Source organism: Cavia porcellus, unplaced genomic scaffold, assembly GCF_034190915.1.
Source record: "Cavia porcellus strain 051 isolate PalLab524CR breed Dunkin Hartley unplaced genomic scaffold, mCavPor4.1 scaffold_29, whole genome shotgun sequence".
NCBI classification, from domain to species: domain Eukaryota; kingdom Metazoa; phylum Chordata; class Mammalia; order Rodentia; family Caviidae; genus Cavia; species Cavia porcellus.
The window spans coordinates 11,406,355-11,428,676 of NW_026947512.1; the positions used below are offsets into that span (position 1 = coordinate 11,406,355).

General features: G+C 35.2%; 1 protein-coding gene across 6 annotated transcripts in view; it reads right to left on the reverse strand.

Moving 5' to 3' along the window:
• The window catches only part of Rabgap1l (RAB GTPase activating protein 1 like), a 718,519-nt gene that overhangs the window by 481,598 nt on the left and 214,599 nt on the right, over positions 1 to 22,322 (reverse strand). For all 6 annotated transcript variants that reach the window (XM_063240009.1, XM_063240010.1, XM_063240011.1 and 3 more), the window contains one exon: positions 1,583 to 1,676. In XM_063240009.1, coding sequence (XP_063096079.1) covers positions 1,583 to 1,676 — 94 coding nt within the window. The remainder of the gene's footprint in view (positions 1 to 1,582; positions 1,677 to 22,322) is intronic.

A 22,322-nucleotide genomic window follows, 5' to 3' on the forward strand; every position in this document is an offset into this window, starting at 1 on the left:
TAGTTCTCTGCATTAAAACCTCTCTGAAAAGCTAGGCATGATTTCTGTTTTCCAGCCTGGATTAATTTGTCTTTAAGTAGGCTAGTTAGTCTTTGGTTAGGTTTCCTGTTGAGTGGAACAGTAATTTCTCTGAGTGGGTTAGTTTCTACTCTCAACAGGTAGGAGATAATGCATAGAAAAATGGCACTAATGCAAATGTTTCCTATCCACAGCTATGCAAATAATTCCTGTTTATTAACTGCCAGATAAAGCACATAAATTTCTAAATCAAACCTCATTTTAATTAGCAATAATATCTTTCTGGTTCTCCATTAATTAATGATTAGACATATTCTTTGAAATCTGTTTGTGTTATATTTGTATGAGTAAAGATAAATAAAATTTTCTGTTTAATAAAAAAGCTGACACTTCGGGGCTGGGGATTTAGTTCAGTGGCATAAACGCCTGCCTTGCAAGCAGGCAGTCGTGAGTTCGATCCCCAGTACCGATAAAAACAATGAAAAAGACAAAAAAAAAAAAAAAAAAAAAAAAAGAAAGAAGCTGACACTTCCATCCTCTCAAAATAGTTCCTTAAAAATAAAGGGATCAATGCTTTGGTCAGAGTTTAATAAAACCAATCTCCAGATTTTACAATGAAAAATCAAATAAACACCTTAGAATTGTGAATATATATGATACTTCCTAAATTATAATTAAGGAATTTCTTAGAGTATACCTTTTAAAATGTCATAAAGAACATCATTTATCTCTACAGAAGATTTTTAAGTTTTCATTATTTTGACTTTTACCTAACTATACAAATGCACAAAATTCTGCCTAGAACATGGAGTCTCTCCTAGACTATCTGCATACATGTAATCTGGTAACAGTCAATAATATATCATGTCCTCTATCTGTATTGGTATGATTTTTTAAGATTTCACCAACATAATGAAATTCACAGTTATCTTTTTAATAATTTGTATACTGCAAATACTCAGATTATTTATTTTAATAAATATAAACAGTATACCTTTTTATAGTTCCAAGTAAAATATTCCAAAAATGTAAAATAATACTTTTAAACAAAAAGAATAAAACAGACTAATTTACAATTTACAATTACAGCAAGATGAGTAATTCCAACCCTTTTCAGTGGCAATAAATATAGTAAAGAAATAAATATAATCCTTTAACCATGGATATTGAAGTATGTTTGCAATGTAGCACAAAACTGACAACTCTGATTACTGTTATATCTAAGTGGAATAATAAGTCAAATGTATTTCTCAAAAGTAAGACTACATGCAGGAAGACCTAGGCAAACATAAAGGGCAGCTATTAATTCTACTGTAATTATTATGTTTTATTAATGTTAGCTTATTTATTTTGGTTTATTAATTTTCTTGTGGCAGTTTATACATGTATATACAAAATCTTAATTCCTTTTTTTCATCCCCTTTGCCTTCCCTCCTTCCCCCTCCACTCATCTCAAGTTAAATTTTTGTTACTCTTTTAATTTGTATTAACATACAGATTTTAATTAACGTAACAAATTAACAACTGTGTAAATATAAAGTTTTTAATAAGAAAAAATTTTTACCATCTTCCTAGTAACTCTCCCCAAGAATAAAGGATTTTCTCAGGACAATCTTTAGACACATCACCTGTTCCACTTGAGAGTTCATTATCACTCTCTGCAGAAAAAAACACAAAACAAAACCAACACATTACATTTTATAGTGGGCACTTACATATTACAAAACAAGAAATGTGACTGAATATATGTCTAACAAAAAAGTCAAAGAACATTGCTTTTGATATTATACACATTTAAAAAGTAACAGTAAAACTTTCATTAAGGTAAGTTATTATTAGTGCCCCAATAAACATTTTATGAAGAATTTTATGAAAATTGTCTTCCAGTTTATAAAGTATGAAACTGAAAGTGTCTATAATACAAAGCCAAAGTGTAAAACATTTATTATGAAGTCAGCAAGATGGCAGAATAGGAAGTCTTAGGCCCAATTCTTCTCCACAAAAAGTTCAACTAGCAACTATCCACAGACCCAAACGTTCTTTAGAAAACACCTAAAACCTGAGGACAAGCCAGAGGCACCAAATAGTATGCAGAACTGAAGGAAATCCAAATCAGAAGCATTAGAGCAACAGTCTTACTCCAACTGTGTCACCTTTCTCCATCCCCAGGTGGGCTTATGGACAGGAATTCCGCAAGCTGTTTCTAAAAGGAGAAAAGAGACAAGACAGTCTTCCACCTTTCCTAGCCCTGATGCTTCTCACTAATCCCACTCTGGTTTCAATTCACAGGAAACACTAGGAGAAATGACCACCTGGGGCTGGGTGTGAACAAAGCAGGTGAACATCACCCTAATCTTGGTGTTAACCTCTGTATTCCTGCCAGTTTAAGTGCCTGGAGATAACAGTCAAACCTCAGAGCGTACCTGCAAAGTCAGTCAGGTTTAGAAGCAGAAGTGAGTAACAACCTAGGTTGAACCCTGAGACTGCTGATCTCCACACCCAGTCCCAAAATTACAATGATCTTACCCAAGCAGAGTCTCCCACTTTTGTGAATTTCAAAGGAGAAATGACAGTGACTTGGCCTGCAAAGACAAGTAGCAGACCCACATAGCCAATGTGCCTACAATAATCCTGTGCAGTTGGGAGACTTTATCTCAATGGATGTCAAAGAAGTGAAGAGGCTACACCAGAGTTTGACTCGGAGGAAGAGCAGTGGCTCCGATCGGCCAAACGGCCATCAAAATAAATAAATAAATCTACCCAGACACTCCTGACTTTGTGCTGTTTAGAGAAGCATAGGGGCAATAACTGCTTGATCCAGGAGGACAAACAAGTCAGCCAAAAGCACATTCCCTGGATCCACTCATAATGAGAACCCTCGATGCTGCATCTCTAAGGAATACAGTATTGGATCTCACCTGACCAGAACAGCAACTTCTAACCACAGAGATCCACCTCTACCCTGCCCACCAATAATAGATCTTAAATAGCCAGGGAGTAATCACAACACCTAGCCAACAGGTCTACCACACAGCAGACCCAGCAGTGGTCTTACTAGACAGAAAAGCCCAACTACCAGGCTCATTTGGCATCCAACCAAAGGCACTGGCTGGGCCAATCAATTAGAGAACTCATAACAAGCTCTGCCTACCTAGGGTCATCATGATTTGGCCTTTCGAAAATCACAGACAAGACTAACTAGTAAAGTTCTATCCCTGCCAAAGAACACACATAAAGGACAGAAGTGGGGGATGTCTGTAAAACAATGAAAGGACACAAAGATTTTAAGGAATCAGGGTGAGAAAAGATTTTTCTAAACAATACCTGAGAAACTAAATAACAACCAGACTTGTCTTACAAGAAATACTGGGCTGGGGATTTAGCTCAGAGGCATAAGTGCCTGCTTTGCAAGCACGCAGTTGTGAGTTTGATCCCTGGTACCAAAAGAAAAGAAAAGAAATTCTAAACAGCTGGGTATGGTAGTTCACTCCTGTAATCTCAGCACTTGGGAGGCTGAGGCAGAAGAATTGCTGCAAGACTGGGCTACATATTGAAAAGTCCGGTCTCAAAAAAAGGAAATGAAAGAAAAGAAAAGAAAACTGAAGTGCCATAGATGACAAGTCCAGAGCTACATTGCACTCCATGGATTGGATTTTAAAGCTTTTCCTCTAAGATAAGACAAGGGTGCCTGCATTTACCACTTCTGTCCAATATAGTATTAAAAGTTGTAGTCAGAGACCCAGCAAGAGAAAGAAATAAAAAGCATATGAAAGCCAAACATGGCAGCATGCACAGCAAGATGCACCAGCTGTCACAGCTACTGAGGAGGCTGAGGCAGGAGGAGCATGAGTTTGAGGACAGCAAAGGCAACACACTGAGACTCTCTCTGTAATGTTCTAAAAAGGCATACAAATGAGAAGAGAAACAGTTAAATCGCTCCTGTTAGCCGACCATACAATCTTTAAAATAGGAAACTTAAAATCTGTTAGAATTAATAAACTAAGGGCTAGGGATTTAGCTCAGCGGCATAAGTGCCCACCTGGCAAGTGTGAGGTCATGAGTTCGATCCCCAGTACCAAAAAGAATTAATAAACTAAGAAGAGTAACAGGATACAAAATCAACAAAAAGAGGTCTGACATTTCTAAACACCAACACTATCTTAAAAAATCAGGAAGTTAATCCATATATAATAGCTACAAAAAACTAAATACTTAGGAATAAAATTAACCAAGGAGGTAAAGATCTACACACTTAAAATGGTAAAACATTGATGAAAGAAATTGGATAAGACACAAATAAGTAAAAAGACACTTTATGCTCATGAATTGGAGGAACTAACACTATTTACATGTTTGCAGTACCTAAAGCTAATCTACAGCTTCACTGCTATCACTATAAAAAATACTAATGACATTCTGCATGGAGAAAAAAATTGCAAAATTCATACCTAACCACAAATAACCCAAAAATAACCAAAGCAATCTTTAGTAACAGGAAAAAATAATATGGAAACATCCCATCACTTTACTGCCAATTATGCTACAAAGCTATAGTAACCAAACCAGCATGATTCAGGCATAAAAACAACCTTACAGAGAATTTAGAAATAATCCATCAAATTACAGTCAATTGATTTTCACCATGTCAAGAACTCAGAAATAGAAAATATACTATCTACAATAAATGGTGTTGAGAAAACTGGATGTCCATATGTAGAAGAATAAAGAGGATTCTTTCTCTGACCATAAACAAGTATCAACAGAAAATGGATTTAAGATCTAACTATAAGATCTAAAATTATAAAATTACAAAAGGAAAATGGGAAATACTCTATGACACTGGTTTGGGTAAAATTTTTGCATAAGATCCCAAAAGCACAGGTGACAAAAGCAAAGCACAAGTGAGAACACACAGCATTAAATACTTCTAAGCCACAACAGAAACAATACAGTATAAAGAAAACTTGCAGAAGAGAAAAAATATTTCATCATATGAAACTAACAAATGGTAAATGTCCTGAATATATAAGGAGTAAAAACAGCAAAAATAAATGTGATAATAATAATCTGATTTTTAAATGGGTGAAGACCTAAACAGGTATTCCACAAATGAAGACAGACAAATAACTAACTGGTATATGAAAAAATGCTCAACACTACCAATTTTCAAGGAAACAAATGTAAAACAAAAATGAAATATCATCTTCCTATATTTAGAATGGCTATTATCAAAAAGACAAAACAACAGCAAATCTCAGCACAACAAGGATAAAGGGGAAGTCTTAAACACTGTTGGGAATATAAATTAGCATAACAATTAAGAAAAACAATCTGGAAGTTCACAGACAAATTAAGAATGCAAGTACCATATGCTCCAACAAATTCCACTATGGGGTATATATCTAAAGGAAATGAAGTCAGTATGTTGAAGAGATACATGCATTCCTGTGTATAGGGTGGCACTATTCACAAGAGCTAAAATAAACCTGAATGTCTATCAACATATGAACAGGTAAAGAAATATATATATGAACGTTTTATATATATATATATATATATATATATATATATATATATATATATGAATAGAATAGAATATTATTCAGCCATAAAAAAGAATGAAATCCTGTCATTTTTAGCAACATGCATGTAATATGGAACATTATTCTATGTGAAAGATTAGGCACAGAAAGACAAGTACCATTTAGCACATTTATGGAATGAGGTAAGAAATATAAAAAAGATACGGAATAAGAGATATGGTATAGAATATAAAAAACTGATCTTATTGAAGTAGGGTAGAAGAGTAGTTACAAGAGCCTGAGAGAAGAAAATATAGCTAACAAGACAGGCGATAACTGGTCAATGAATGTAAAGTTAGATGGAGAGAATAATTGTTGGACAGCAGGATGACTATAGTTAAGTACGTTATACTCAGCATTTCAAAATAGCTAAAGAAATGATTTTTTGAATATTTTAACCAAAAATAAATAATAAATGTATGAAGTGATAAGATTATTCTGATTTTATTCTGATTTCTTATACAATATATACATATATTGAAACATTAGTTTCCAATAAATGTTTAATATTATATGTGAATTAAAAGTTTTTAAAAAAACTAATGGCAACACAATTAAAACTTTCTGAAGGCTATATCAAAGCTCAACAATTATATCCCATTATAATGCTCTGACACTGAACACTTGAGTTAGAGGAAACTGGAAGATCTTAGAAGCTGTCTTGGAATCAAGTTCTCTCTGACCTGCCCTTATCTTTTTCCCCAACTCAAGCACAAAGAGAAACATTTCTTTGAAATTCTCTTATATGCTTAAAGACTAGATCTGCCTCCCAAAAATGGCATAAATGCCGTGGATTCCTTCCTTGAATTTCTATTAACCAGGACAGACTAAAATTACCAATCCCAAGAGCTGGGAATGTCACCACACTAACTATGCTGCTGTTATAAGCTACTGTCTATTCTTTGGTACAGAATCAATTACAAACTACTGGACTGTCATTCAATTCCCTTAAAAATCACTTATTACCAAACACAAATTATCTAAATCCCTCCCCATCTATGAAAACAAGTTTACTGTACAGTGTGTTTCCAAGTCTCTTGGGTTAGTGATCACTTGTCTGTGATGCCTCCATACATTTTAACTCATTTATGTGCCTTTTCTCCTGCTAATCTGTCTACAGTCAGTTCACTTCAGGGAAACTACAGGGTACAGAGGAAACATTTCTCTCACACCATAAGTACTCTATTCACCAGAATATTCTGAAATTTTATTAGGCTAAAAGATATACATACATATGGCCTGAAAAACATTTAAAACCAAGGCACAACCACCAGTCTAAAAAGAAAATTTTTTTTTTGATTCTTTCAACATACATATGAGTGTTCTGTCTCCAAAGAATCAAATTACTACCAATTGAAAGTAGGGGAAATGGCTGGGGATTTAGCTTAGCAGTATTAAGTGCCTGCCTTGCAAGCAGGCAGTCGTGAGTTCGATCCCTGGTATCGATTAAAAAAGAAAGAAAGTAGGGAAAACAACACAGACAACAGCATTTACACTGTATTGGTAACAAAAAGTCAATTTCAAGTACATAGGTAGATGTATAAAGGTTATACACAAATACTCTGCAACTTTATATATGGGACTTGAGTGTGTTTGGATTTTAGCCTTTAGCCCATCAAAAAGTCTGAAGAAAGCCTTGGAGCCAATTCCCTATGAACACTGAGAAACAACTGTATTCATTAAAAATAACGTTTTTTTCCCCTTTTACTAAAAGGAAAGATAAACTGACCTTTTAAACAACTTCACATGGGGCCAGGAATTTAGCTCAGTGGTACAGGCACCTGTATCAGATTCACAAGGTCATGGGTTCAATCCCTGGTACCAAAAAAATTAATAAATAAACTCCACAAAACATGACAAAATGTAAAGTAAAAATTAGGATATTTTACAGTTTATAACCCATGATGAAAATGACTCATTTACAGTCTTTAAACCTTTTAAGCAGTAACAGAGGTAGCAAAGAAAGGAAATGTAATGCACATAATTTATATGTTATAAAAAGACCTTTTGTGGGCTAGTCCTGGCGTTGTACACCTATAATCATAGCACTTGAGGCTGAGGCAGGAACACTGTGAGTCCAGGCCAGCCTGGGCTACATATGAAGTTCAAGGCCAGCCTGAAAAACATGTATTGAGACCCTGCTCTCACAAACAAACAAAAAAGACCTCTGGCAGAGAACTACATAATTTCTTGGCAAACATGGGAATGGGACCAAGAGATGACTGGGAAGTGGAGTGGAGGGAAGGGAAGAGGGAGTACAACGGAGTACTATTCAGCTATAAAGATAAACGTGAGACTTAAATGGATGCAACTAGAAAACAAATACACAAGCACAATAAATCAGACTCACATGTGTAAACATCATATTGTTTCCCTAGTGTAAGAAACTGAAAGAGTAAATAAGACTCAAAATGTACAATAGGTATTGTGAAAGGAGAAGAAGCTGCTCAAAAGAAAAGAACAACTGGAATGGATAGGGGAAGGATGGGGGAAATGTGTGGGTGTATACATCAAGATAGCTAAGACAACTGTACTACTAATTCCAATAGTTCATGGAAAGAGACAGTGCTTATACTGTTTGATCAATTTTGCATGTCTATGATAATCTGAACAACTATTCTGAAAATAATACACAATACAATAATTGTTAATTTCCTACCATCTTGTTTTAAAATCCTGTATCATTTTTGTTTTATTTAAATTTCTTTAAAGTAAAAAAGAATAAATTAAATAACAGAATAGAACAAAAAATGATATACAACAAACTATAACCAGAAATTTGATTTAATACTTAACAATGTTTTATCATATACTAAGCACTAAGTAAATATTTAAAGAATCTATCTTTCATTTTTGAGTGTTATACTTCTGATATGTTTTACCCTAAATATGTATGAAAATAAGCATAGGAAAAGAATTTTTATCTTTTGAACAACCTCTATTGCTATAAACAACAAAAATCTATTTTATTATTTAAAAATTCTACTATGGAACTACAAAATCATCACTAATAACAAGAATGTTTCGTCTTCCTGACACTTTTCCCAAGTTTTTTTCCTAAGACAAAAAGGATATAGAATTGTAAAAACCTAGGATGGCAGAGGAAGACTGCAAGAAAAAGAGGAAATAAGCACAATCTGAAATAAAACCAGATAACCTGGAGAACAACTATTAAGAAACTGGTAACAGCAAGTAGTGGACAAATATTTGGGAGGAAAATATAGAATTCAGTCAAAGAGGATAGAAATCCAAGCTTCGGTATCTTCCTTTTAAAAATCTATTTTCTAAACATTTTTCTATATTTTATAGGCTTTAATTCAGGTAACCCACTACATGGTCTAAAGAGGTAGTCACTACTAGTCTGCCCACTTCAAAAATGAGAACAGGAAGGTGTAGAGAGTTTAGGTAATCTGCCCAAGATCTTTCTACTAATAAGAGATACAGGAATCAGAGTCAACCTTGGTTGGAATGCAGAATCAAATATTACTGCTGCTACATTCTCCCTACCAAGTTTTTTTTTTTTAGAGAGGGGGATGTACTCATCAGTTAACAGTATCAGTCTGTGTGCCAACTACCAACATCTAGTAAATGCCAGGAGCGACAGGCAAAAATGAAAAAGCTAAGCCATTTACAGCAACATGCTCACAAAATACTAAATTTGGGGTAATAGATATAACTGACAAGATTCAAGAAGATGTAATTCCCCTTGATGTCTAGAAAGAACTATGAAATTAATTTCTCATGGCCTCAAGAATGAGTGCCAGATCTATATTCTTTGCTGCAGAAATCAATCATGATTATTTTAAGTACTTATTATTCTTCCTTATAGAGAGGCAGAAAAGGGCCAAAGGCAAGAAAATTAAATTTATTACTATATTAGATAAGATAGAGTTCCTATGTAAGAGGAAAGAAATAAACAGAAGAAAATAAGAAAAAGACACTTGCGACCAAAGTACAGTACAAAGCACAGCAAACAAATTGACAAGTAGAAGAATATTGCAAAGAATAATTTTTTATATAATACAATCATGGAGACAAGTTTCAGGTTTTGAAAACACCACTCTCCATCTACCTTGGGAAAAGAAAAGAGGATGGGAGAGAAGGGAGACAAGGCAAGGAGGCAGGCAGGCAAATGATAGAAGATTAGGATTCCTGTCCTATCTTAGCCAAAGAGCCATGGTCAAATCCTACCTTTCAAACAAAACCCAGGTTAGGGGTTCACCTTTTCTGCATGGGCTAAGCACCTCTCCTCTATGTCTATTCCATCACAGTAGCTAGCAAAGCATACAACTACTTTCTTCTGTATCTTCTCTGGTCAGACTTCTTTCTTGGCAGTGGGAAGTAACCTCTACTTTACTATATTCCCAGTGCCTAGATAAGCACAGGGCTCCATAAAAAAATGTTAAAAATTTCATGAATGAGTGAGGCAAAGGAAAATGCATTACAATTAGAATAAAAAATATGCCTTAAATGTTAGTGACCTATAGCACACAGGCGCCTGTGTGCAAATGTGGGTAAAGGGAACTAGATTCATTCAATCATCTGTGATGTTCACATTCTGAAGCCAAACTGGATGGATTTCCAACCTAGTCTACCACATACTAGCGATGATTGTGGTCAAATTTTACTTATTTTTTTTCAAGTGGCAACAATGGTTGGTATATACATTGTACACTGCTATCCCTCACTCATTTACCCAGAGCACAAGACATCTGCATTCAATGGTCCAAATAATAACAGCACAAATCGTTCTCTTCAGTGAATTCAAAGAAATTAGTAGTATAACTATCTTAACTATTTTCATATATGTATACTTATACATACACAAAACTATTTTCATATATGAAAACATATACATACACATGTACATGTTTCAGCTTCTCACACTCATGAGACAATATGATGTTTACACAATATATTTATTTAAACTATGCTTCAGTTGTCTTTTTTTAAAATAAGAAAAATAATAATTGCTTTTTTATATTTAAAGACTAAACAAAACAGAAAATGGGTAGAAACAATATATACTTTCAAAGAAAAAATAAGCAATAAGAAATCACTAGTTGATGATTACAGATTGTTCTCTTATGAATAGTTATTCAAAATAATAAAGTGGAGCATATAAAGTGGGGATTCAAACAGTGAGGTTACAAACAGTTCTGTTTTACTATCCAACAAAAACTTGGAAATATGGTTATCAATCCTATACACTTAAACATACATGCAGTTATCCGTATCTTCAATTATGTCAAGATTGAACAAACCCAAGCAGGCTAATATCACTCTGAACAAAGAATAATACTATTGATGGGTTTCACATTATGACACTCCAGGATCTGAACTGGGTACTTTAGTGTCTCTTTTTCTTCAAAGTATCTGTTCATTTCATCATGTGTCATAAGATCAGTTCTCATAAATTATTTATAGATTCTAAACATTCATAAGTCTTAACATGTATTTCTATCCTTTCTATATTAGTGGGAGAAACAAAACAAAGCAAGACAAAACAAAACAAAACAAAACAAAACATATTCCTATAAACACATGAAACAAAAAAGATATATAAGACCATTTTACAAGTTCTACCATAGTTCCTGTGTTGTCTCTTGTTATCTTCAATAGAATTGGCTATATCATCAGACATGGTATAACTGAATATCTCAGCACATAACAGTATTAATAAAAACACAAGTTTGTATATAGTGTAAAACTTCACAAACAGGCAGTTATCAAACCAGAAAGTATATCGTAGAGTCTTGTCATCTTCACTGTAGTTGCCTATACTCTCAGACTTGATACTATTAATCATATCAGTTTTGAATAACATCTGTCGATACCAAACAGCAATCAAACAAAGCAGATTTAACTAAGATCAGTCATGATAAAACAATATAAGTCATACAGGGCTCCAGATTAAGTTAATAGGAAATTATAGATGATTACTGTGCTATATCCTGATGTTTTTGGGATAGATGTCTGTGCCCTCAAATCTAATGCAAGTAGACAAACTGGGACAGAATAAAATCTATCTAAGCAGAGTGGTGGGAGTAATGTGTGTTTTAAATCCTGATACACTATTAACAACATCTTCTGCCATCTTTTTTAAGACTCTTCCTCCCCTTTCACTTGCCCAGGGTACACTGTGCATTTTTGGGTCTGACCAAGACCCTCGGTTTTAAATTGGGGCGGGGGACAACCTGCTATTTACCTAAGTGGTTCTGAACTTTCTCTCTCCTGGACTTGATCTCTAATTGTTTTCCTTTACCTATTAAAGCCTGTCTTTCCAACCCATCCACAAATACTGGTCTAGTTGCCCCTATTACTCTCTGGCTCTCTGTCACATAGAACATTGTTTCTCATATTTGATTTTCAGTCCATGTATGCTTTTTTCATGTTAATTATATTTCCTATAAATAGCATCTTGGTGGACCCTACCTCCTGATCTACTCCACTTGTGGTTCTTTTTTTTTTTAATTTAGTATATCAAGGCCATCTATGTTAGAGATTATAACTAATCTTCTCTGTCTCATTTCTGTTATGCTCTTTTTTTGCAATCAGTTGTCTGCTTATCTTCTTCCCTCTGTTTTCTGTTCCATTCATTGAGGCCTCTCTGTCACTCTTCCTGGAATCCTAGTACTTTTCTTTCTCTCTAGAATACCCTGCAGTATTCTCTGTAGAGTTGGATTGGTGGTCGTGAATTTCCCAAGTTCTTTGTCTTGGAAGCATCTTGTTTCTCCATTAATTTCTAGAAACAGTTTAGCAGGGTATATCAATCTGGGACGGAGGTTATTTTCTTTCAGGGCTTGGAATATTTCACTCCAGGCTCTTCTTGACTTGATGGTTTGTGTCAAGAAGTCTGCTGTGATTCTGATGGGCCTTCCTTTATAGGTTATCTGTTTTTTGTCTCTAACAGCTTTTAATATTCTGTTCTTATATTGAATTTCTGGGATCTTGATTATTATATGCCTGAGTGTAGCTCTGTTTTGATTGTAGGTAGCTGGAGTTCTGTATGCCTCATATATCAGAATATCATTTCCTTTTCCTATGTTTGGGAAGTTTTCCTTAATTATTTCTGTGAATAACCTTTGTAATTCCTTTGTTTGTACCCCTGCTTCTTCATTCACATTCTTTATTCTCAAGTTACAGATCTTCTTGTCATCTTCTAGACTCTGTATTGTTACTGCTTGTTTCCTTGTTATTTTTAAAAAGTTTTTCCTTTCATAATCACACATTGCAAAACTGTCCTCCAGTTTGGATAATCTATCCTTAGTTTCTTTCAAGCAGATCTGCCATCTTTCCATAGAGTTTTTAATTTCCTGGTGATCTCTTTGAATCTGTTTCATATATTCTATATTCTTTTATATTCTTCATCAAATGGTTCTTTCCTTTGTTTGAGTTCCTCCCTTCTTCCATCTGTGTCTTCTTGAGGGGTGCTTAGCATCTCTTTTACTAATCTTCTTATATCTTGCTTTAATTGGCTAAATATTTCACTTTTGAACTCGACTATAAGGTCCCGAAGATATCTCTTTATGTCCACTGATGCGGTGTTTGATACTGCATGTTTGCTGTTCTCATTCTCCTTTGTATTTATCTGTTCTGGGTCAATGTTCTCAGGGTTGGGGGCTGGGGACTTTTTCCTGTTGCTTCCTCTTCCCATCTTTTTTGTTTCTTCCAGGAGGCCTCAGTTTCTTTCTTTGTTGGTTATAATTCTTCTGAAGCACGTTGGCTAAGTGACCCTTCCCACTGCAGTGTGCTAGTGAGTTGCAAACAGGGGTAGTGTATGCTGGCCCCTCCCCTCTGGATCAGTCAAGCCGCTGAGGCCTACACTGCATTACTGTGTGCCGCCTCCCCTCCAGATCAGTCAAACTTCTGAGGCTTCACTGGTTTACCGTGCGCCACCACCATAGGGACTTGATTTCAGATAACCTATTGGGTCTCAGTCAAGTCACATGACCCAGGCCTAGCTCACTCCACCAATCCCATTCGGGAAGGAGACAACTGACTGAAGTCACTGCTTCCCCTTGTACTTGCCAATCCTGCCCGGTCCCAGAATGTCCCCCTTTCTGTGGAATGGCTCCACTCCCGTCACTCACCACAGGTTGATGCAGGCTCCCAGCCAGCTCATCTCTCTCTTCAGCTGGCCCATCTCCAACTTCAGTGTGACTGTGTCTGCAGTGAGTCAAAGCAGCAGGACCTTGGATGGCTCAGCAAGTTGCCCACTGTGGTGGGAGCACTGAACCTTTAGCTGTTCCAATAATAGCACTGGGATTGTATGTTTGATTGGTTCTTCTCACCTTAGTTTCTTCTTGGGATGAGAGAATTCATCTCCCTCTGTTCCGGGCTCCCCATGATGTATTATGTTGAATTCTAAGTTGACTATCTCAGGGAACTTCTGTAGCCAGCTGTTATCTATCCGCCATCTTTGCTTGAATAATAATTGCTATTTTATAGATGTGTTATGAGAAACCAGCAAGAATCACCAAAACATGTCACAATGCCTAGTCCAAAGAAAAACAGCTAATACATTAGCTAGTATAAGATATTTTTATTGAAAAAATATGAATGATGTAATGCAGAACTTTAGGATAGAGGCTACAATGCATTTTGAGGAATGAATGTATGAGAAAGAAGTATAAATAGTAAATACACTTTTTTTTCTTTACTCAAACTTACAAAACAGGGAGGTGAGATAATAGAACTAAGAGAAAGTCCAGAGTCAATTCAAACATTGTATTTCCTTTATATATTTGAAATTCATATATTTGATATATATATGGGGGGAGGGGGAGGGGAAAGGAGAGGGGAAGAGAGAGAGAATTTCTGCCATTAAGCCTGAAAGATTTTTGTGAAAACACGCCTGTTTCATTCTTAAAGTAGAATCTGCAATACTCAAGCTTCACATGTATTTTCCTCCTCTGGAATCCAGGCTCATTCAGTACTTAAAGTAGGTTGTATTTATCTTTATATAACAGTGTTAAGCAGGTAACAACATTCAGATGTGGAATACACACAAGGATTTCTTTGTGATTGTATTACCTTTACAATATGTTCATGAGTTTAACAAAATGAAAAGCAAAACAGTGAAAAAGAGAAAAACAAGTGAATTCCCTAAAGACATAAAAGTGCTCAGGTTTAGAGGATGGTGACTAATCAGCAGGGCATTTCATCTTTTGACTGGATAGAGCACTTTGGCAAAGTCTGAAGATGTTAAGAGAAGGAATAAAACGAATTTCAAACTAACAGTTTCACCTGCTACAATATTTAAATTTAGAAAAGTTCCCTGATAGACTATGCTTAACTGAGGGAGGAGGATTTGATGGAGACCCTTGTATCTGTCTAACTTCAATCCTTTTCATAAGCATTTTCCCTCACTGACTTCAGTATCTCTGCAGTTTGTCTCCTTCAAAAAGAAAACTAAAGAAGGTGCTCCAAACAGCATCAGATCCATACAGCAGGCCTACTACTTTCTTCAATTTAGACATATATATTTTTAAACTTATAGCAATGCAAAAATTAAAAGAAAATATATTTGAAGTACTAAATAATATGACTGATACATGGTAGTACACATGTTAACTGCTATTATTATTATCATTATTAATACATCCTCAGTTTTCTGCCCATCACTTCAAGTAACTACAACAGCATTCTAAGCTTTCCCTATTGTTAGGCACTGACTTTTAACATTCAAGAGCAGCAGCCAATCATGCAACACCAAAAGAAACTGCAGCACATGTAAATTTTTAGATCAAACAAAATAAATATGTATGATACTTCAACTGAACTAATTTAAGGCCTCCTGTCTTAACTCTGACCCTCTTGCTTTGAAAACCAAATTGTTTTTCTATTAGCTATGTTTTTTATCCTAAGCATAAAAGGAGAATTTCAAAAATAGAATCCTGACACAACAAAAGGAATATACACATATGTACAATTCTTTTTTTCAAATAAAATTAAATGATATTAAGGAAAAATAAAAACAAAAGCTTCAATTTTTTCTTAAGGAGTACTCAAAAAATGAAAAGGGAAAATAAAATGTCATTACAAAGGATTTTTAGGGGTTTTTCCTCTTAATTTTACTCTTTTTGAATAAACGCTTGCTGAAAATCACACAACTGTAAGTTTATATAAATGCTCTACTAACGTTATAAGAAGCGAGACAACTAAAACCTTAATCATGCAAAACCTATAACAACATACGTACAAAGGTAACAATGATTCCTGTCTATCTAGATTCCTGTCTATCTAGAACAGCATAAAAATAATGTTTCAGTTATCTCTACGTATAAAATATGACCTGGACAACCAAAAACTAAAACCATATCTATATGACCTTGAATATAATAAAATCTCACTTTTCTTACATGACAGTGTCAGAACATACTTGGTCCAGATGTAAAATGACAAACAAGGATAAGTCATGAAAGTTAACATAAAAGATCTTCAATTTCTGAAATATTAGATATTTCCCACCATCAAACCCAAGGTGATTATAGAGAAAAAAATTCAACACACAGAAAAAACCACATCTTGAATAATGTATTCCCAAATAAATCATCATCATTGTCGTACTGAATCTAATTACAATTTTCTAATTGATAGTCCCTGATATTGCAAAGTATAAAACTATCACTAACTGTTAAAATCTGCTAATGATACTAAGGAGAAGTAATACAGCCAACATACCCTACTGAAAGGACAATTAACAATGTCAAGCAAACTCCTATCTTAATCATGAGTTTAGTATACTGCTATTATTTTTTAACTTTGTAAGTGGAAATATCTACTTTAATTTTTTTACATATGACCCTTTTTCAGAACTGATGGATAGTGAAGAAAGAGGAATATCTGGCAGATTAATAGAAAGAATATATATAGATACATATTTTAACATTCAAGGAGCGACTTTTTAAAAAGCAGCCAGTCAATTAAGAAAAGTAAGTTAATTGGCGCCAGAGAAGTAAGTCTCCCCATGAAAACAGCTCAGATTTAACCAATAGATGGAAAAAAGTTCGCCAACATCTATAGCATAGTCCTTTAATGGGGATGGTCACTACCTTAACCAAGCATGAAACTCTGAAAGGGAAAATACAAAGGGAGGAAGAACATGCTTAAAACACTAACTGAAACAGCCACGTAAAATCAGGCCATCAAGGGAGCAATAGTGAGAACAGGGTACTGTCCCCTCCAAACCTCTACACACTGAATGGAAAGCAAGGTAAGCATCTAAGCAAATTAGGTAACTGCACATGGAAAGAGAGATTAATGATTATATTATCTTTACAATCATCTGTCTTTATTGCATGTATGTATATATGTGTGTGTGTGTGCACATGTGGATAGGAAGAATAGGAAAAGAGAAAGAGAGATGGATAAATGTTCTGACAGGAGAAAGGGAGAGGAACATAAAATCTTGAGGAAATGGTTTCTACTTAAGGGAAACCATACTAACTGATAAAGAGTTTGCCACACTCCACATCAGAGGAAAAGCAGAAACAGCCAAAGTAGATGGTTAGTTTTTAATATAGACTAGCTCTTACACAAAAAGATTTTAATAGTCAAAGTGAGCAGTAAAAAAGTTAAAACTCTCATTGTTTGTCCATTTTTTATGCTTTGATTTTGTAACTTGAACAACTACTTCTAAGATAACAATATGTAATTTATCAACTAGCGATTTCTGGGGTTTTTTTTGAAATCTGTATTACTTCTACCCTTTTTTCAGTTTTGCTTTTTTTCTCTAAATAAAATTTTAAAAAAAAAAGTTAAACTGTGAAAGCAATGGAAGATAATGCGTTTGGTAACAAAATTTAGAATTTTAGAGTAAAGGTGTTATTTTGATGGATTGGCTAACCATTCTATGAATAGCCTGTCATTAACACTTAATCCTCTGCAATGCCTGAATATTTGCCTGCCTTCCTTTCTAGAACAAGTTACTTGCTTAAAAACTTGCATTCTAATCATTATATTTCTATTTCTCATTTTATCAAAGTATTCAGCAACTGCCAAGCACTAAGTCTGATGAACAAAATAAAAAACCTAATACTTTCACAATCTAGGCATCAACAGCCTCCTTGACATTTCCACTTAAGTATCTAATAAAATTCCAAAACACAACTATGTGTTTAAATTATTAGTACATGTTTGTGATACATAATGAAGACATTCATCTTGGGGAGCTGGTACCCAGATATGCCGCATTTTTTTTGCTTCCTCTTCCCCTCCAATCTCTCCTTCCCTTCATCATTTGCAAAAGGTCCATTTACATTACTCATACTCTGTGCTTCTCATGTAAAAGACACCATGCACTATTTTAATTTTCTGTGTTTATTTTACTAAGAATTATGGTCTCAAGATACACTCATTTTCCTACAAATGAGTTAAATTTATCCTTCTTCAAGGCTGAGTTGTCTTCATGGTGTCTATCTGCCACATTTTCTTTATCCATTTATCTGTTTACAGATAGGCTGCTTCCAAAATATAACTATGGTGAGTTGTGATGCAATAAACATGAGTAAACATTTATCATTGTAATATGTCTTTAACATAAGAAGACACCTAGAAGCCAAACAGCTGCATCGGATGGAATTTCTAATTACAGTTTATTGAGGAATCTCCATGATTTCCATAATAGCTGTACCAGTTAATACTCCCACCAACAATACAGAATATAGAAGGGTTCCCTTCCCTGCACTGTTTTGCCAGCATTTGTTTTCTGAGGTTTGGATGACATTATTCTTTCTAGAGTAAGACAGAATCTCAGTGTCACTTTAATCTGCACTTATCTAATGGCCAGAGGTATTGAAGATTTTTTCATGTACTTACTGGTCATTTGTATTCTCATCTTCTGAGAAATGTCTATTCACATTTCACTTGCCCATTTTAGCCCCCTTAAGTCTTTTATTTGGGGAGGTCTAATTTTTTTTTTTTAGTTCTGTATATAGACTAGCTACTAGTCCACCATCCAAAACAGCTAGAAAAAAATTTTTTCACTCTTTAGTTTGTTTCTTTATCTGTTGGTTGTTCCTTTTACTGTGCAAAGCTTTTAGATTTGTTACAATCTTATAATCCCACTTATTATTTTTATTAATTCTTATGCAGCCAGGCATAGTGGTGCACATCTATAATCCCAGCACTTGGGAGGCTGAGGCAGAAGGATTCTTCAAATCCTTCTGCCTTGTAAGATCAAAACCAGCAAGTTTTCTTGCAAGTTCAAAACCAGCCTGGGCTACAAAGTGAGCCCAAGGCCAGCCTGAACTGCACAGAAAGACTCTATTTCAAAAAGACCGAAAAAGAATTCTTATACAATTGGGGTTCTGTTCAGAATGTCTAAGCCTGTACACCTATGCCTCCAAGAATTCTATTTTACCTTCCAGCAGACTGTTTCTGTTTCAATATGTCTTTGATTCATTTTTATTTCAATCTTTTGTGTGAGATACCCAGTTTTCCCAGCAACATTTTTTGAAGAAGCTGGCTTTGGTCCCTTTGTCAAAGATCAGATTTCTGAGTGGCTGGATTTTTTTCTATATCCTCTATTCTGTTCTATTGATCCACATTTAAGTTTTCGTGCTGGTGCAATGTGGCTTTTGTGATAAAGCTTGAGATCCAGGATTGTGATGGTTTCTGTTTTTCTCTTCTTTTCCAGGATTGCTTTTACTATTTTGAGTCTCTTCTCATTCCATATAAGTTTTAGAATTGTTTTTTCTGGTTCTATGAAAAATGACTTCGATATTTTGACTGGGATTGCATTAAACTGTAAATCAGGTTTGGTAATACACCATTTTAACAGTATGAGTTCTGCCTATCCAGGAACAGAGAATGTCTCCATTTTCTAGTGTTCTCTTCAATCTCCTTTTTATGGATATTTTACTTTTTACAGGAACTTTGCCTCTTGGGTTATGTTAATTCTTAAGTGTTTAAATTTTTGAAATTATTCTGAATGGTATTGTTTTCTGGATTTCTTTACCAGTGTATTTACTGTTGATGTTCTGGAACACTACTGATTTTTCTCTACTGATTTTGTATCCTGCAACTTTGCTGCATTTATTAGGTCTTTTGTGGAATTTTTTTTGTAAAGGATTATGTTATCTATGAATATGAATAATTTGACTTCTTCCTGTTCTATACCTATTTCTTTTCTTTTTTTCTCTTGTTTGATAGCTCTAGCTAAAGTTTTCAGTATTGTGTATACTGAACAGGTCTGGAGAGAAGAAACAGCCTTATCTTGTTCCTGATTTTATGGAGAAAACTCTCAGTTTAGCCCCTTGTAGCATAATGTTAGCAGTAGATATGTCCTAAATGGCTTTTACTGGGTTGAGATAAAGTCCTTCTATGCCTATTTTCTTCAGAGTTTTTATCATGAAGGGGTGTTGGATTTTGCCAAAGGCTTTTTCTGCATCTATAGAGATGATGCTATGGTTTTGGTCCTTGTTTCTGTTTATGTGAATAATTACGTCTGCTGATTTACATACACTGAAGCATCCTTGCATACCAGAGATAAAGCCAATTCGGCCATGATGTAGGATCTTTAGAATGATTTGTTGCATTCTACTCACCAGTGTCAAGGATTTTTGCATCCAGTTTCGTTAAAGAAACTGGCCTGTAGTTTTCTTTTTGTGTTGCTATTATCCAGTTTTTGTCTGGTTTTAGTATCAGGGTAATGCTAGCTACCAGGAATGAAGCTGACAGTACTCCTTTTTAACTTCATCAAAAATTTTGAGGACTGTTGCCATTAGAACTTCCCTGACATTCTGGTAGAACTCGGTGGTGAATTCATCAGCTCCTGGGCTTTTTTTTTTTTTTTTTAAGTTGGGAGGTTTTCTATTATTTCCTCAATTTCATTGCCTGTTATTGTTTTTATAAATTCCTGGTCTTTCGGGGGAAAGTACTGTTTGAGAGTGTTGAAGCTGAATACATGTGTAGAACTGGAGTGGCCCGGGCATGATTGAACTGAGAATTAGGAGACACTTCAAGTGGCAAGATAGGCCACAGCTGAGGCCACCTGGAGACTTTCCGGATAGTTTTCTTTAATTAGCATCATCTGTTGCTCTGTGGGGTCCTTGAATCCCTCCCAAGGTTCTGTTCAGTTTTTCTCCATTGTCCACTCAACTCCTTGCCTGTTCTGATTAAATACAGGCTGCCTAGCGTCAGCTGACCAGCTAGCAGAGTTATGAGCTCTCTCAAGGATTTCATTCCTCCTGCAGCCCTGAAGATCATGCCATTTGTCTCACGCCTTTGAGCCTTCATCGTGTACCCATTTGGGGATGGGACGCCTAGGTACAGACCCCAGCAAGATACAGAAATTAATGGTTTATATCTAGATATCCTCACCACCATCAAAGCTTTTTTTGCTGAAGTGCTTCCCACTTCAGTTTCAGAGAGAAACAAAAATAAGATCAAGAAAAAAAAAGTTATAACAAAAGTTAAAAATAAAATGTGAGCAACTGATCTCCTAAGACTTTATACAAACCATCCAGGATAACATATCATGCATGTCCTTGAAGACATTTTTTACCACACATATACTGATACGGCTTATAAAATCCTCAAAGCAGAGAGTACATATGAGGATGGCATAAAAGGCTCTCTGCATCTTCCGTAAATTCACCTCCTGTCATTTTCCTTTCTTAGAAGTGAACTATGTTTTACCGTACATACAACACTGCTGCAAATCATCCAAAGTTTCTCTCTGAAAGGCAGGAATTTTAAAACATGATTGGATTTTAGAGGCCCTGTAGCTAACTTGCTATCAGGAAAGAGAGCCTGGTCAGAAAAAGGAGGCCACTGACTGAATGACCCAGAAGATTATAACTCCTTTCCAGACCACTCTCTTTGCTCTCAGCTTCTTGTCTGCTTGTCTACCATGCCACTGCTGCCTGGAACTAACTAACCATACAAAGATTAAAACATTCACAGTGTGAGCCAAAATAATCCTCTCCTCCTTTAGGTTGCAGGCCTTTTGTTCTAGTGATGAAGAAAGTGATTCTAATATATGGTGTGTTTCAGAAAAAATTCCATGTGCTGCTGAGAAGAACGTGTTGTTCTTTGTTCTGTTGAACACATTCTGTTGTTCGGTTGAACACGCTATAGATATCTATTAAGTCATCTGTTAGAAGGTGTGTTTCAACTTTGATATTTCTTTATTGATTGTTTTTTGTCTAGTTAATCTATTTGTTGACACTTGGGGGCTGAGGCTGCACACTATGACCGTGTTAATGTGTATCTGATCTTTTACATCCAATGGTGTTTGACAAAACTCTTAACCTTCGCAGACCTACGTTTTCCTGGTTTTCCCATTTTCCTAAGTAACAACTTCTACCTTTCCCTACTTAAATTCACTCTCCACACGTATAGCTACAGTGATATTTTAAAACCATAAATCAAGACTTTGCTTTTCCCCAGCTTTAAAACACATCAAAGTTTTCACAAAGTACTTAAATTTAAAAAATAGAAAAACTAAAACCCCTTTTTGGGGCTTAAGTAATGTTCCTTGGCTACAATCCACACTTTCTACCACTCCCTTGCTGGAACCTATTCTTAAGACATCTATGATCCTATCTCTTCTTTAAACACAGCAAGCATTACATTCTGTCTTGAAATGCTCTTCCCTCATCTCCCAATGGATAGCTTCCTCTTGTCATTGAGATCTCAATTTAAATGCCACCTCCTCAGAGCAATTTTTTTACTGAACTCTGGAAACTGAAGTGGGAAGATGGCTTGAACCTG